At 36.6% G+C, this 15822-nt stretch overlaps 1 protein-coding gene across 10 annotated transcripts in view; it reads right to left on the reverse strand.

The window, feature by feature from the left end:
- The window catches only part of RALGPS2 (Ral GEF with PH domain and SH3 binding motif 2), a 128034-nt gene that overhangs the window by 15786 nt on the left and 96426 nt on the right, over positions 1-15822 (reverse strand). For all 10 annotated transcript variants that reach the window (XM_075038600.1, XM_075038591.1, XM_075038598.1 and 7 more), the window contains 3 exons: positions 15234-15369; positions 14249-14400; positions 3415-3469 (listed from right to left, as the gene is read on the reverse strand). In XM_075038600.1, coding sequence (XP_074894701.1) covers positions 3415-3469; positions 14249-14400; positions 15234-15369 — 343 coding nt within the window. The remainder of the gene's footprint in view (positions 1-3414; positions 3470-14248; positions 14401-15233; positions 15370-15822) is intronic.

Raw genomic sequence — 15822 nt, forward strand, 5'->3', positions numbered from 1 at the left:
CACACTTTGAGAGCAAAGTCTCCATTTAGTTCTTAGAGATTAAATCAATGTAAACGAACCATGTTAATAAAACTTGTCTTTAAATTCTGACTTTAGATGTTACTATAAAAAATGGTTTCAACTTCTATGAGTATGCACACATATAAGCTGTTGGGATGAAAGGAATCAAAAGCACTATCAAAATATGCCTGACACTGTTTAAAATACTGTTGTACTAAGTAACATTGAAATAAGATGAGCAATATTTCAATTCTCCAGTTCATATAAGCTTTAAACTTTACCTATAAGCTTCACATTTTAGAGTCCTTAACCTAACCTATACTGTTATCCCTAAGACTCGTGTTCTAGACCTGCCTTTTGAATACTGCTTTGCTTCACTGAATGTTGTTTTTCTGGATCAGATTGCTTAGTCAACTGAATTCCATTTAAGTCAATAGAAGCATAGGCACTTTGTCCTCACCTCCTGTTTTTTATCCATTTTTGTGGTTGCTTGTATTATGCTGAAAGATTGAAAATCAGCTCTAATTCTGCAGAAGCAGACAGTTAAGTACAAGCCTATGAGAATTTTACAGGCAAAATCTCCTACATAGTAAAAATCTAAATCTGCCACCTGTGAAAGGGGCTTTGCATTAGCTGGAAAGCTGCATATATATGGACAGGGCAGCATTTCTCAGAATGGGAAGCCTAAACAAGTAGCATTGTCATGTGTCAGTCTTAACTCAGAACAGCATACAGCACGCAAACAAAACAGGCTTAAAGAAGGGATAAAGGGCAGCAGCATTACAGAAGAAGAAGAATGGGTTTTTTGTAGTTGTTTTCGTTGTTTTGTTTTTTTAAACAAGCTCAAACTATTGCCTTTGCTGCAAGAAGGATTATCAAAAAGATACTAATGAATTACCATCTACTAATCTATCCCAAAATTTGCCATCATCTGTTTTTCAATGTAACTGAAATCACTGAATTTATGATTTAAAAAAAACCCACAAACATTCAAGATATAGACAAAACAATAATTAAAATGAAGGAAAGAAAATCGTAGTATGAGCTGTATATTTGTGTGTACATATATTGTGCATGCAAATGAAATACATTTTCTTCTTACCTTTAAGCTTGTTTTTTTGCATAACAAGGAGTCTATCACTCTTGGATTCGAGCTATTTCAGGGAAATCTATTCAGAGACACTCAGGATGACAACCAATGAGACTAAAGTGCCACTTAGTATACTGCCCTTAACATGATATAACTGTCAGGACTTGGAATTCAAGTCCTTCAAGTAATTCTGATTAACCTAGAGGGACACCCCAATGCTGAAAGCTCTTTCTCAAGTTTCAAACTAAGTTTCTGTTGCACTTAAAAACAATCAGTGACCCTAGTTCTCATCCCTTCTGCGTTTCCCACTTACAAACAACAAGAGGGCCAGGAAAACCAAGAATATTTGTTACAATTCCTTCTGTTACCTGGGGAATATGCATGTGGAGTATCTAATTTCTTCCTGTTAGGCATACGATGCAGATTTAAGCCCTCCTACCCAAAGATCCTGTTCCTAAATCACTGGAAAATACTGAATTCCCACTCGCACTGCATAGGAAGTAGTCATTAGTAACACTGGATGTATCCCAATTTTGCCGGTAGCTGTTAATTCCAGACAACTAATGCTTCTCCCTCACTTAAAGACTCTTTTGTATGAATAGAAGCCCACTGTACAGATCAAAACTAGAGAGAGAAAGAGAGAGAGAGAGAGACACCCTCTCTGATTACCTTAACTTTTGACATTTGCATGTCAGTGTATTACCTATTAAATTCCAAAACATGCTTCACCGTCTTATAAACCAAGGAACAGACACAAGGTTGCTGCATATCTCTAAGAATTTCAAACATGATGTTTTGAATATCTGTAAGGAACCCAATCCCTCTCCCTGGAAGCAGGCAAGAGAACTCACCCTGAAAAACATGCAACTTCAGAGTTCTCAAAGAGCTCTCTCAGGAGAGCAGAAAGTACTGAAGGCAGGTGGAATTTGGAGGAGGAGGAGAAATCTTCTGATATAATTATTTGACTTGGAGCAAACCTTTTAACTGGGGGAAGGCTGGGCCAGCTGGTTCTCATTAGGACAGGGATGAAAAACCTCTGCTTTGTCTCAGAAGTCCACACAACAATTCTGGAGAGTGTTACCATGAGCTTAAACCTGAGGCTTACTAAAATCTTTAATTTTTTTATGCTACTTAAGGTAAAAGCACTCAGTTCACCATTTGGTCTAAGGCTTTTCTATATAACTTTTTAGCTTTGAGAAATAACCTGAACTTGATTAACTTGATAAGGCAGCAGAGAAGGAAAAGCAAGAAAACCTTTTGAATGTTGCAGGTTGCATCACAGAGCACATACAAGTTAAGAGAGTTTTTTTCTATGCTCATGTGGATTGTTCTTATTGCTTACATAATGGAATCAGAAGTGCATTTCCTCATGTATGTAATCATATTTATAGCATGAAATATCAAAGAGTTCACCTTTGGCACAGAGAGATTTTCAAAGATTTCTTCCAAAAATTAACACAGAACTTCAATGAATTCAAGCAAAATATAAGCTTTGTGTTAACAGTTCCGACTGTAAAGAGAAAGTTCTTTGATAAAGATATCTACAAAACGTGTCTTCAAAACATGGTAGCAAAAGTCATCCATGGCAACTCTGAAGCTGATAGATTACCTGAAATTGAGTTAATGGAAGCAAACTATGCACTGTATTGTGCATCTTACTCAGCTGTGGGAAGATGAAATTTCCACCTTTTACTATATTGAACTACAGTCTTTTTCCACATTCTCAAATACAAAATGGGAAAGGATTGAAGTGGTGAACGTCACCCTAGCATTTGCTGGTATTGGGTAAGGAGCAAGATGTTAATTTTGGACCACAAAACTCAGACATTAGCAAGGGGCATTTTTGTGTTTTCCCATGTAACACAATGGCAAGTAACAATGAAGTGAAGAGCAGGTGAGAGAGACAAAACAGGTGACAATATCAATGACAAGAACAAAGGGACCAAGAATGGATGAAATATCTCAGGGGAAGTTAAAATGAAAAAACAGATAGGTCACATGAATAGCATACACAGGATATACAAATATATAAACACAGAAAAATCATTTGGAGTTTAATGGTACTCTGGTTGAGCTATTTAGAAGAATATGTGCAATGAGTAAGCACCCAATTAGACAAAAGCCCTACTAACTACTAGTGAGCAGAAGGTACCTCTCTGCTGCTTTAACAGATCCAGTGAACTTACTAGAGTTTATTAATATTCTCACATATGGAAAACGTCTAGACCACTAAAATAAAGCATTATTTTCAGGACTGAGTGAGAGATTGTAAGGAGCAATGTCCGAATAGAGAAACGCAGCTTTTGAGTGGCAGTTTTTCTTACCTTTCAAATGCTGGCCAGGAAGTCTCTTCACTGAGTTCAGAACCATCACTGCTACCTTGAAAAAGAATTAATGATACTTTATTGCATCATCTACAATCCATCTATTTCAGTTATCTCTGTTTCTCCTCAGAATATTAAAGATTAAATGTGTAAAAAATACTTCACTAAAATACTACAATGAAAATACTTTGTGATTTGCTTCAGGAATTTCACATAAACTGAGGCAGAGATTTGAAGGGATGGGGTCTAGGTGCACATTAAGAACTTGAAGAAAAGGAGTGCTAATAGATGGGAAAGGCATTTTCAAAATTTAAAGAATGTCCTAAGCATGGATTTGTCCTATTAACGCAACAAGCATTTAAAAAAGAAAGGTCACTTATTTAAATAATTACTTAGGAAGTCATACATGGTCATGACACAGAGGTGCAAATTTGCAGTAGTGCAAACTCATTCCTGAATCTCCAATACATTAGAAGTCTTTGCTGATCTGAGAAACCTTAAACAACTTTTTAAATCTATCTCCCACTTACTGTATCAGATCACAACAGTATTTTTCCCTTCTGTGCTTCACAAAGTAATCCAACGTTACTGCAAGTATTTCATTTTAAACACTGAAAGTAGAGGAAAAGCACAAAATCCAAATATCTGATGCATCCACTCATGGCAGCTGCATAAGTAACATACTTTCTAATTATAGTAAATCCCATCAGCCTGAAAATTAGTATTTAAATACAGACACAAGGTAGTGTTATCTGTAATGTTGTTAAAAATCAGTAAATATATATCAGTATAGAAATACTGTTAACAGAACTCAGTAACTTCAGTTACTAACTGTGCTATAAACAATGTTCAAGCTGTTGTCTTGCTAGCTCTTGACCTTTCAGACCAGACCAGCTTCCCATGCCAGCTGCCATCCTTGCCCTCCACTTCAAGCCAATGTGTGTTTTTGGCTCCACACAATCCCAACTCCTCAGTTTCTGCCTAATTCAATGTCAGTAACTGCTAAAAGCCCACGTTTTGGCACACTAACTTGACAGCTTGTTTGCTCTGCCTCCTGAACACAAATATATAGAAGGATGAATTGATTTACAATGATTTTCAGACAAACAAACCAACCAACCCCCCAAGCCCTCCACCTGAATCAATGCACCTTACTTAAGGGTTCCCACAGAGAAACAAAGGCTGAAAATGGGAACAAGTTCCCTGTAATTTTACACAGAAAATCAGCAGGGAACAGTGGTGCCCTGAAGAACAAAGCTAATCTGTACAAAGGTAAGCCTGAGCCAACACAGAGTGAAGATGGAGGCAATAAAAAGTCACACACAGCAGGGATAATTCCAGTCAAGAGCCATGAAAATCTCAGCATGGACTGAAGTCCTTTCTGTGCAAAATCCAAGAGAAAATACATGCCTTCACTTGCCGGCCAATTCAACTTAGATGCCTCTTTTCCCAACATTAGCTCAACTTCCTCATATTAACATGATCTCTATGGGATACTAGATAATTTGGTCTCAGCTTATCCTGACCTTTTCCTTATGGAAGGTCCTAACCCAGTTCACACGAACATTACAGTAAAAGGGACTTGTATAGGGGAAGATGATGAGACACACATAAAAGCAATGTTCCAGTGGAGCTACTGGCTCCTAAGCTAGGTATAAGGTCTGCAAGAAAGGGAGTACAATACTCAACAGGTGACTATTATTTTCTAGAAGTGTCTTTAAGACTTTAGTATTTACATTCTCAGATCATTGATCCTTAAGCATTCAATTGCTTAAGAGGTTACAGCAGCACATAGCTTGTCTGTAAAAGAAAAATACAGTTATACTTCTGCGACTTATACTCCATCTGTAGCTGCGAGGACAATGTATCAAAGAGCCACAGTTACTTCAGGATACTAGTTCTTCAAGTGACTGACTGCACAAATTTAATCTATCAGCAAACAGTCATTCTGATACCACAAGGCAGGTGAGTAAAAAGTGACTACAAATGTAATCAGAAGTTCTGTTCAGCACCGTTTACATCTGACCTGCACCATGGAAAAGTAAAAGAATGCGTGGACTGAACTCCACATTGTTCTGTGCACTTTAATACAGGAATACTGCCAGACAGATCATGAAGTGTGCCAGGCAAGACTGGAATAACCAGTTGGAGTAACCTATCCAGATGGAGCCTAATGTTATGGTAGAAGTCTTTGCAAAATCCCAAAGCAAACTTATAACTTCTTGGAAGAAACAACTGTCACTTAGTATTTTCAGCAAACTCTACATCCACATCACAGTGAAAAACTCAACGATTTATTTCATCCAAACAAAAAGCACAGCTGCGGCCTCTGTAAGGCAATATACGAAGTCTCTTCAAATGAACAGGTAACATGGTTTGGGGATGAAGAGACAGAGGTAACAGAATTCAGAGACAACTTTAAGCAGGTATTTTGGGTAAGACCTCCCAGCTGACTGTCTTTGAGGAAGACTGTTTATAGTTGAGTATCTTATAGTAAGATCTTAAAGTACTGTACTCCTTTTAGCACATGGAATCACAATTAGGAAGGTAGGTTTCAAGTATAATGATTTCTCAAGAAAGGGAATCTAGCATCCTGGACGGTGCTGAAGACAAGAGCGAGTTTCTTGAGCCATCTAAACACCAAGGAACACAAATGAAAGAATGGCATGAATAGGATGTGAATAACTGATGCTACTATCTGGTGCACTCACATCAAACTAAGGCACAGACTGCATTATTCTAAGCAAATGTTATAGTCCAGTACGGGAGGTCCTGGACTGTTTCCAAGAAGGCCTGATCCAGACCTATCTAAACAGAGAGTCTCCTATTTGCTTCTATAGGTTGGCCTACTTATGAATTTTGTAATAATTATGGCTTGAAGGGACCTTGGGAGGTTAGCAGGTCCAACATTCTAGTCAAAACAAACCTAACTTGCTGATCAGATTGCTGAGAGCCTCATCTAGTCAAGTTCTTCAAGGAGGCAGAGTCTACAGTCTCTCTGAGCAACCTGTTACTAAATGTCACAACCTGCACATGAAAAGTTTTCCTTGCGTGTAATTGAAATTTTCCTTGTTGCTACTGGGAGCAGTCTGCCTTGCAAAAAGGTGCAGTAATTCCTGTTTACCGTAGTCATTCAGCCAACACTGAAGTTTAGGGACACTTAGAATCTTATTTATTTCCTTATTACTGCAGAGATTTAGTCTTATATTAACAAGAACTAAAAATTTAATATGACTAGAGTTCTACTTGATTGAGGCCCACATGATAGAAACCCACATAATTAGAACCCCCTAACAATACTGTAATTTTTTTATATTTAAACTAGGCTGACACATTAACATTTTATCTGAAATGACATTTTGATGGCAACTATATTAAGTTTGCTAAGAAAGTTATATTTCAAACACTGTACCAAGTACTCTACAGAAAGATTTAAAAGCTAGTATTGTTTTTTGAGAATGCAAAACAATCTAGAGCAAAAGAGCTGAAATGTCATCTTTCAGAAAGTGATAATCCTTGTTACAGTACCAGTACAGTTACAAAAGTTAAACAAATTTCGGGGATTCATAAACAGAAAGTTTAATTTAAAATGTTTAATCCATACAGACATTGCCGATTACACTTCAAAAAGCAATGTTAATTTGGAAAAAAGCAAGCCAAACATCACAGCTATTGATTTAACATTTATATTGATGTCCATACAGGTTTTAAAAAACTGTAACAAAAACCTGGAAAAGGTTGAATTTTAGCATTTGACTAGCCCTCTAACATCTATACAGAACATCTCTAACAGGATTTTCTAGGTTCTGAAAAACTTTAGGAGATTTTTTGCACAACAAAAGTTCTGATATTAAAAAAAAACCCTTTCCTGAAAAGCAAAAGAATATATATTACATCCCTCCCTCCAAAACAAAACAGAGGTGAAAGGAACTGTTTTTAACTTAATAAAAGTTAGAGGTCTAGCCAAATTCTGTTTAAACATAAAGTGCACTATTTGACTATCACCTCAACTGGAAATATTTCATTCATTCAGTACTTTAAAAATATATCACCTTCTTAAATTCTTCTCAAGTATGTACTCAATATTTGAGTTTTTCCAACAACCTCAAGCAGGTTTTCAGGTTAAACTTAATAACAAATCCTAGGTAGTATAAGTCCTTTCTATTAAGTAATGTTCTACACAAGTTTTGGCTTTATGTAAGAAGCCACTTGACACAAACCACTATCTTCCTAGTTTTCTTTATTGCTAATAAAATTAAAAATTTCTTGTACAGGATTAAAAAAACAAATATCAGAGTTGTGTTTATCTTTACTACATAACATGAAGGCTTTTTCCTATCTTAGGAAAAACAGCAATTGGCAAAATGTTTTTTCGCCGTGCTGATGACTACCTGAAAAGTTTCAGGACTGTTTACACAGAGCTCTAGTGCTGCAGCTGAATACAGACATGAATTTTCTGTTCGCATTTGTAGACGTGCATATACATATTATGCTACAGCCACACAAACAGCGTGAGGCTAGGTTCCTAGTTATGTGATAGGGAATGCCTATACCATTGCATACCCATTCCCCCCGGTCACGGCATCCACTCATTGCTGAAAGTCTGAGGATATTGAACATTTAACACAGGCTTCCTTTATCCAGAAGTTAGTCCCCAAAGTTAAACAGGTGTTAATATAAACAAACCAACCCCAAAGAGTTTAAAAAGTATTCAGACTAAAAATTCTTTCCCCGTCTCAAATCTGCAACTGACACTCTCTTGGCTCCAAGTTACACAGTGTTTCCAGAGCTCTAGTCACTATAGCTGGTGACTGACCTGATAGAGCTTGAAATTCTAAGTGAAAACACAAAAAAATTGGTCAAGAGGCCTGAATATCAATTGCTGTAGCACAATATAGCCCAGCTAACATCATGGAGATGGACTCTATGCCCTAAAAGTTATATTCTGCCTTGTTGAGTCTATGACCATACTGAAAATCTTCGTACATAGTGAACTAGTTCATTACCATTTAGCTATTGTAAAGTTTAAATAGCTCAACTTTGGCTTGCTAATTAACCAAATAAGAATGGTGCGAAAACTGACAAACGACTTAAGCAATATGATGCCAGAGAATCGACACAAACTTTTAATACCATCACTGATAATGGATTTCATCATGAAAAGCTAACAAGAGCAAATAACGAAATAGATACAGGTGGGGCAGAAACAGGGTGTTTGTACAACTGCATTAATGACAAAACACCCAGAGCACATGCCTTGGACCAAACAAAACTAAAAAGGATTGGGGAAGAAATGGGTTGCTACAACTCCTGTACGTCCCTCTCCTTCTCTCAGGTCCAGGCACCTACACTTGCATTTTTAACCTGAAGTATTATATGGCTTTTATATTTACCCTACCACAAATAAAGCAGTAGTTCCCAATATCAAAACAGGGTATCCACATTTAGGGTAAGAGACAGGCATCTATATACTCATTTAAATCAAATATTTTAAAAAAAACCACAAAACAAACCACGTATTTCTTCTGCCTGAAACCCTACCCGAACTTTGATCTTCTGACGCAGACTGCTGATGACTCAGTCCTAAACATCTGAACAGTATACTACTGGGTAAGGAATCAAAAAACATTGGCTGTGTAGAATTCTTCCCTGCTGTATAGGGTGCCAAAATCTTGAAAGTAAATGCATACACTGTATACCTACACCTATACTTCATTTATTTAAATAGAAATATAATCCCTTGTAGAATTCAAGTACTTCAGGATGGTGACTTAATAGAGGAATTCATTAAAATGATTATATTCTTGTATGCATTTTATGGCAGTCTAGGTTTGAAAATGCACTGTTCTTACAAAGGCACTTTCTTACATTCATTCACACTGATTTAAAATACCTTTCTTTGACTCTGCAGCATTAATTTCTCTGATTGCATTAGAATACGGGCTCAAGTCATTCTCAACTGATTGGAACACACAAATGAAGGCAAATGTTCAAGAGCCTGAGTTTTTCCAGAGCTTTCATCCATATCATTGTAGATTAGGAAAAATAAGTGGAAAAAAAACAAGAGGGATTTAAAGTACTATTACAGTCATCTCTGGGGTCACATTCAAGGTGCTGGCATATCAGAAACACTGTCCATGTTTTGAAGAAGGATCATTTATCCAATGATCATCTATCCATAGTTTGAGACAGAAAACACTCCAAAGTTAGAACAGAATTTGCATTCAACACTGCTACAAACACAATCCATAAATGTGTTTTCTTTGAATTTTTAAACACCTAAAATTACATTCTCAATTGCAGGCAAGTATTTCTGTGTTCAGAACTTGACATCTATTCTTAAGTGGTATACATGTGAGACTGTATCCTTAAAAAAACCAAAATCTCCTAAGCAAAATTACTTTGCGTCCTATAGGTTAGGTGCTGTAAGAGGAGTAAAGCCACACAGAAGCAATAGATGAAAAGAAGGGTCAAATTTTACACTGTCCCTTTACCTCTACAGAATTATGTGGACAATCAGCCATTGTAAACAAATTCAGCTTCAGAAAAGAAATTCAGTAATGCAGCTGAGTCGAATCGTAAGAAATGGTAGAAATCCAAAACTTCTGAGAACATTAGTGAAGCAAGCTGAACACTGCTGCAAAGATATTTAAGAGTACACTTAAGCAAGAAAATAATACTTTTAAAGTGTAAGAAAATCAGGGAGTATTAGAAAACCATGTATTCTTAAGAAAAATATCTTAAAAGGAAGTTTCCTGCTATTTCTGAGTGGAACCACCATCTAGTAAAAGTATCTTAATTTATCCTACTTTTAGGTGAGGAGGTGACAGCAGGCAAATACATGCAGAAGAACAGCTGGCAAGAGTGTGCAGGTGGTTCCTTCAACCCAGCCAAGAACAATGTTTAGACCTCAGACTGGCAAGCTCACTCTTTCAAAAGAGTGTATACAGTGACCTCATCAAAACAGAGGGATTGCAGAACAAAACTATCTCATAGCATTAAGAATTACTGATAGCAAGTAGTGGGGGTTCTCAATGAACCTTTTCACTGCAAAGTAGAAGCATCTATCCCAATTTAATAAAAGCAGATATTCTGGACTGTCTGCACAAAACAGACATTTTCAGCAATATTCATCAGTCCGTATTTTCATCTCTTACCTGTCAAAAGTTTCTTTACAGTAAACAGAAATAAAGTGGGGTTTTAGGACACAAGTCGTCTAACCTCTTTTTAGCCACCCAGCTAAGAATGAGATGAATCATATCCTTGAAGGTCTTAATTCTGTACATGATTATAAAGAACTCCAAATGCAGCTGCCTCCACTACAAACATCTAAAACTTAGAAGAGACTATTTCCTCCTGTTACATTCCTGAATTCAGGAGAAAATTTCCCATCTGATATTGTATATACAACTGGTCAAGTGTTTCTTCCTTCTAATTAGGATAGCCTTGGCACTGCTGGAAAAAGATTTCTCACTTTTGTTCAGATAACAAGCACCTATGCTACAAAGTAACATAGCAACAGAACCAGATGTACATCTCCCTTACTCTAACATAATACACAACCATCTGCTGAACACAGTCTCATAGTTCTAGGAACAAGAACTCTTTTGACTCAAGCACAAGAAATTAATATAATGGGGGCTATATCTTTAAGTTTTTTTGAGCTCTAGGTTTTTGCAGAATGAGCTGAATGTACACTATCAGCCTCCAGACCCTGAAATTAAGAAAAGAAACTGGTAAAGATCTCTGACTATAACTGTCATGTTACAGATAGGCCTACTTTCAGGAAATCCCATACCTGGGTCACTTTCTGCATTGCTGCTCCTTTAGGAATCATTCATTGCAAAAAAAAAAAAAACCAAACCCAAAACAAAAACAAAAAAACACTTAGTGTATCCTTCATATCTAAAAGATTAAGTACATTGATGTAAAAATTTTGGTATTCTATGTGCTATTACCAGAATGGATCATCTATCTTTCCCAGTACAACACAATCAAAATTGTCCATCATCACTTGAATGTGTGTTTTTAGTTTAGACACACATGCACTGCTGGATTAACTGCTCAGTTTTATGCTTATATGCAGAACAGAATTTCATCCAGCCATGAATCTCAAACCTAGTGATACTCTAACTGATCTCTATCACAGATTGAAAGCTTCTATCACAGGGATAACTGAAGAAATCCAAGTGGAAGAGTCCTGATGTATCTGAAGAAGTTTTGTGTGTTCACCAGTGGAAAGAGAAACAGTACTCTGATAAATCTTCGTAACATGCCTATAAAATGCTTTACTGAATTGTAAATGGACTACAGTAATCTGTTAACAGCAAAGGCAACTCAGACATGAGGCCTGATTAAAAAATGCATGAACTCACATGCTCTAACTATTTAGATAAAGCATCATAATGTTACAGTGCTTCATACAAACATTCTATACACACTGTTGTTACATTGCTACTTGTTTGGTATTTGTTGTAGAGGCAGATTATATCAGATCCTCCAGTATGAAAGGATCGGAAAGGTCTGAACAACTCTGAGCCCTCAAAACACAAGGCTGATTTAAAGTAGTATTACAATCATCTTTAGGGTCACATTCAAGGTGCTGGCATATCAGAAACTCTGTCCATGTCTTGAAGAGGGATCATTTATGCAAACAGTTGAGTCCTATAAGGCTTATATCTAAGAAGACGTAGTCCTGTTTCTAGAGCAACAGGTTTAAATCCACATTTATGGGCAAAGTGAGGAATAACACTCTTTTCAGTACACACATTCAGAAGACATTTTCTTGACTGTCTTTTGAAGTTGTGTTGTAGAACACTGTAAACCTCCTCTCTGCTGCAGTGACTGCACTATTTCCAAGTACTGAGTAAACAGACTACTTCAAACATGATGGAGGAGCTTAGCAGCTTCAATCAACTTCCTTAAATCCTGCTGAAGCAGCAGTACAGAATGTCAGACAACTTATATTTCCAAGAATTCTTCAGTAACAGGTACTGCAAGCCTCCAGAACTTACCCTCTTTCTCCATACGTATTTTTAGCATCTCTACGAATCTTTTGAAATTTCAGTCACTGAAAGAAAGTCACTGAAATTTTCATATCAAGAAGCAGCAAAAATAACAATGATGCTAGACTGTCAAACCAGTGATAAAACTAAAGTATCCAAGTATGGGGAGGCTGGAGGTGGAATAGAATGGGAGAGGGGAAGTTCTAACCACAAATCCTTATCTTACACAAAATGCATAAGGTTGCTGTTTCACAAGTGATTTATAGAAAAGTCTTCTGAAGTGGCAATTTTGTTCCAACTTGTAAGGGTGACTACATTAAGTCAATAAGGTCGTGCCTGAGCTAAGCAAGAGAATAGAGTTGAAAAATTCAGAGATGTGAAACTAGGAAAGCCCTGTATTCTCCAAAATGTCTAGATGGTGACTAGTTTTTAGTTGTACCTCATGAAAAACTGCATGTCAACACTGGCAAACCTTCCCTGCTAGGCTCTAATGGAGGTAAATAAATAATTTACCCTGGAAAAAAGGATCAACTGCAGAGAAGTTTCTTAGCTATTTAGATAGAAAACATTAGTAAAAAACTGCACTGAGAAAAGGGCAATGCTACATCTCAATGAAGGTGACAAAAGTTTGGTTCTCCTGTATTGTGCAATCCCTGAGAATGCAAGCTGTCTGTATGCTGATGAGAAGTACCATCCCTGATAGATGATTTTGAAATGGCAAACTTTGCCACAGCAGAGAACCTGTAGAAAACAGAGACAGGCAATGCACATTTAATAGTGGAAGCTGTCTGATGTGAACAGATTCAAACTTCTTTGGTCTAAGCTAGTTCCACAAGTGTACTTACTAACGTATTTTTTTTAAATTATTGCCTTTAGATATTTGATTTTTTCCACATGAAAAATATATTTAATGTTTGCTCAGAATATGGCCTTCTCCTCAAGAAAATACATGAACAGCTCCTGAAAACAGCATAATTTGAAACTGTGTACCTTGTTTCTCTCCATGAAGGCTAAAAAGCAAAACTTTTTAAAAATTAAGTTATCCAAAGAAATGCGTAACACTGCAAAAATCTTTTATTACCATAAATGCATAAAAACTGAACACTGTTGAATTCTATCAAGCTAATAATTTTGAGAAAAAGGACTGATAGAGGTTCCATTTGTCAACCCTGGCTGCAGTTAGGTGGATGTGAGAGGCACTTGCCCTACCCTCCCTCCACTTTAAGGATCTGTGCACAACAGGAAAAAAGAGCAACTGCTGTCACATTAAGAAACTTGGGAAGCAGAAGTTCTCAAGAGAAGAATACCCTAAATATGTGAAGATATATAACTTTCCAAAATGAAGTAGATTCTGACATCTTGAAGTATTGGCAAGCTAAATTGCTATCTACTCCTGACAAAAGTCAGGAGTATTTAGAGATTATGCTCTTAAAGGCTGTCAGCAATTTACACTTCTCTCAGTCAATTTGATATGGCATTTTAAATAGAAATGTTACCACAAGACATTTTTAATTTGGATTGATTTAGGGGGGAAAAAAGAGAATAGGAAATGGTGCCCTGTACTTCCCTCCACCCCCATCAAGGAAGAGGAGGAGTATTAGAGGCTGTATCATTAAAGAGGATATAAAAAATAAAAATCTGCTTTTTTATAATTTGTCAGTTCATGCTGTATAAATTATGCTGCCCTCCTCCACTTACATTTATCAAATTTGTTCTAAAATAGAACTGGTATTTTAGAATAGTACCGCAGCTTGTACAATCACCAGCTAATCATGCTAAAATCTTTATTAAAAGAGCATGTACTGCACAGGTATGTTTACAGTTCCTACCTATTGAAATTCCACTAGAAAGGGTGGAGCTTTCTGCCTGCCCTCGGGATGGGACATGAGGCTCCATGACGCTATCATCCAGTAGGTGCCTTGGTCCTGCATTGGGGAATGTTGCGCTTTTAAATTCAGCTGTATTCATTTTGTGAATGAAACTAGAAATGAACAAGGATAAAACCGTTACAACATTATCTTTGATAGACTTCAAAAGTTGTTGCTTTAACATCCTGAAGGATTGTACGCAGTGTGTTCTGAATACCAAACTAAATCATGGCTCAAATCATAAGCAATTGGGCACAAACTATATCATCTATAGGAATTGCTAGTCTTAAAACTGCACAGCACTCTTGGAGCAAAGAGAAAAGTCAGAGGTACTTTAAAAATTACTTTCAATATCCTAAGGTATTTTTGTCTTACTATAACACTTACATAATTGAACTTTAGAAATGCATTCTAGCTCATTAAAGGGAAACTTACACAATATAAGAGATCAATTACTGAATAGCTACAACCTTACATTTTGAAAGGATGACAAGGGAACTGATGACATAATGTTCAAGATATTAATTAGAAGTACACCTATATAGAAAAAAACCTTAAGCCATTACTCTACAAAGTTGTATGAAAGTCTGCACAGGAGGTCTCACTACAAAAATACCAAATAAAGCAATTATTTAATTTTGAATTTCAAAGAATTACACTGGCATTGAGTTGCTAACAAGTGATAGTTTTGTCATTCAGAAAGAGTCTATTTTGGCTAACTCATTGGCTATTCTTATCATCATAACAGCTGCACAGTCTTCCTATTTTGACTAATTCTCTTTGGTTGGGATAGTACCATTATAGTTCTGAGCTTGCTCTTTTGCCACAAATTGGTCTCTAAGCGAAGTATTGTGTACAAATCATGCTACTTGTTAAAAGCAAAGCTTTTGTATTGAAAGATGATACATCCAAAGCTTAGGATTTTCAGGTTAAATAAAATGCTGACTTGTATCCCAGACTGTGACATTTCCTATGTCCATGCGGTATCAGGTTCCTAGGCGAAGGGGGTGTTGGTGGTAGCAAGGCTCCTTCAGCTGCAACGTTTTTCCGTCCACTTTGTGGAGACGCTCCGACTTCAGAGCCTGGGTACAAAAAAAGACATTACTCCCAAGTAACTTTATAATTACTGTCAGGGTTACTTCTCAGAAAATTGTGGAAGAGTTGCACAAAATTTCCTAAACTCAATTTGTAAGAGATAGCCTGTAATAAAACTCATTGATATACTCATATTAGTAATTAAAAAAAGTATACTTTAGATTTTTTGCACAGGATTAAAAATAAACACACTTATTTCAAATAGACCGTCTAGTTACAAGTATTTTGTGTCCTAAAGGTTGCTGCATTAGCTACATTGGCATTAAACAGGTACCACTGATTATATGTTTTGAAACTCCTGCCTTCAGCCACTTTTGGCATTGATCAAAAATAATGTACTTCTTTGGAAGCATATTATCCCATGAAAAGTTTAGATGAAGGCCCTTCTGTCCAGACACAAGGGATGAGTATTTAATAGCTCTTCACCCCAAATGACACTA

This window comes from Buteo buteo, chromosome 10, assembly GCF_964188355.1.
Source record: "Buteo buteo chromosome 10, bButBut1.hap1.1, whole genome shotgun sequence".
Lineage (NCBI taxonomy): Eukaryota > Metazoa > Chordata > Aves > Accipitriformes > Accipitridae > Buteo > Buteo buteo.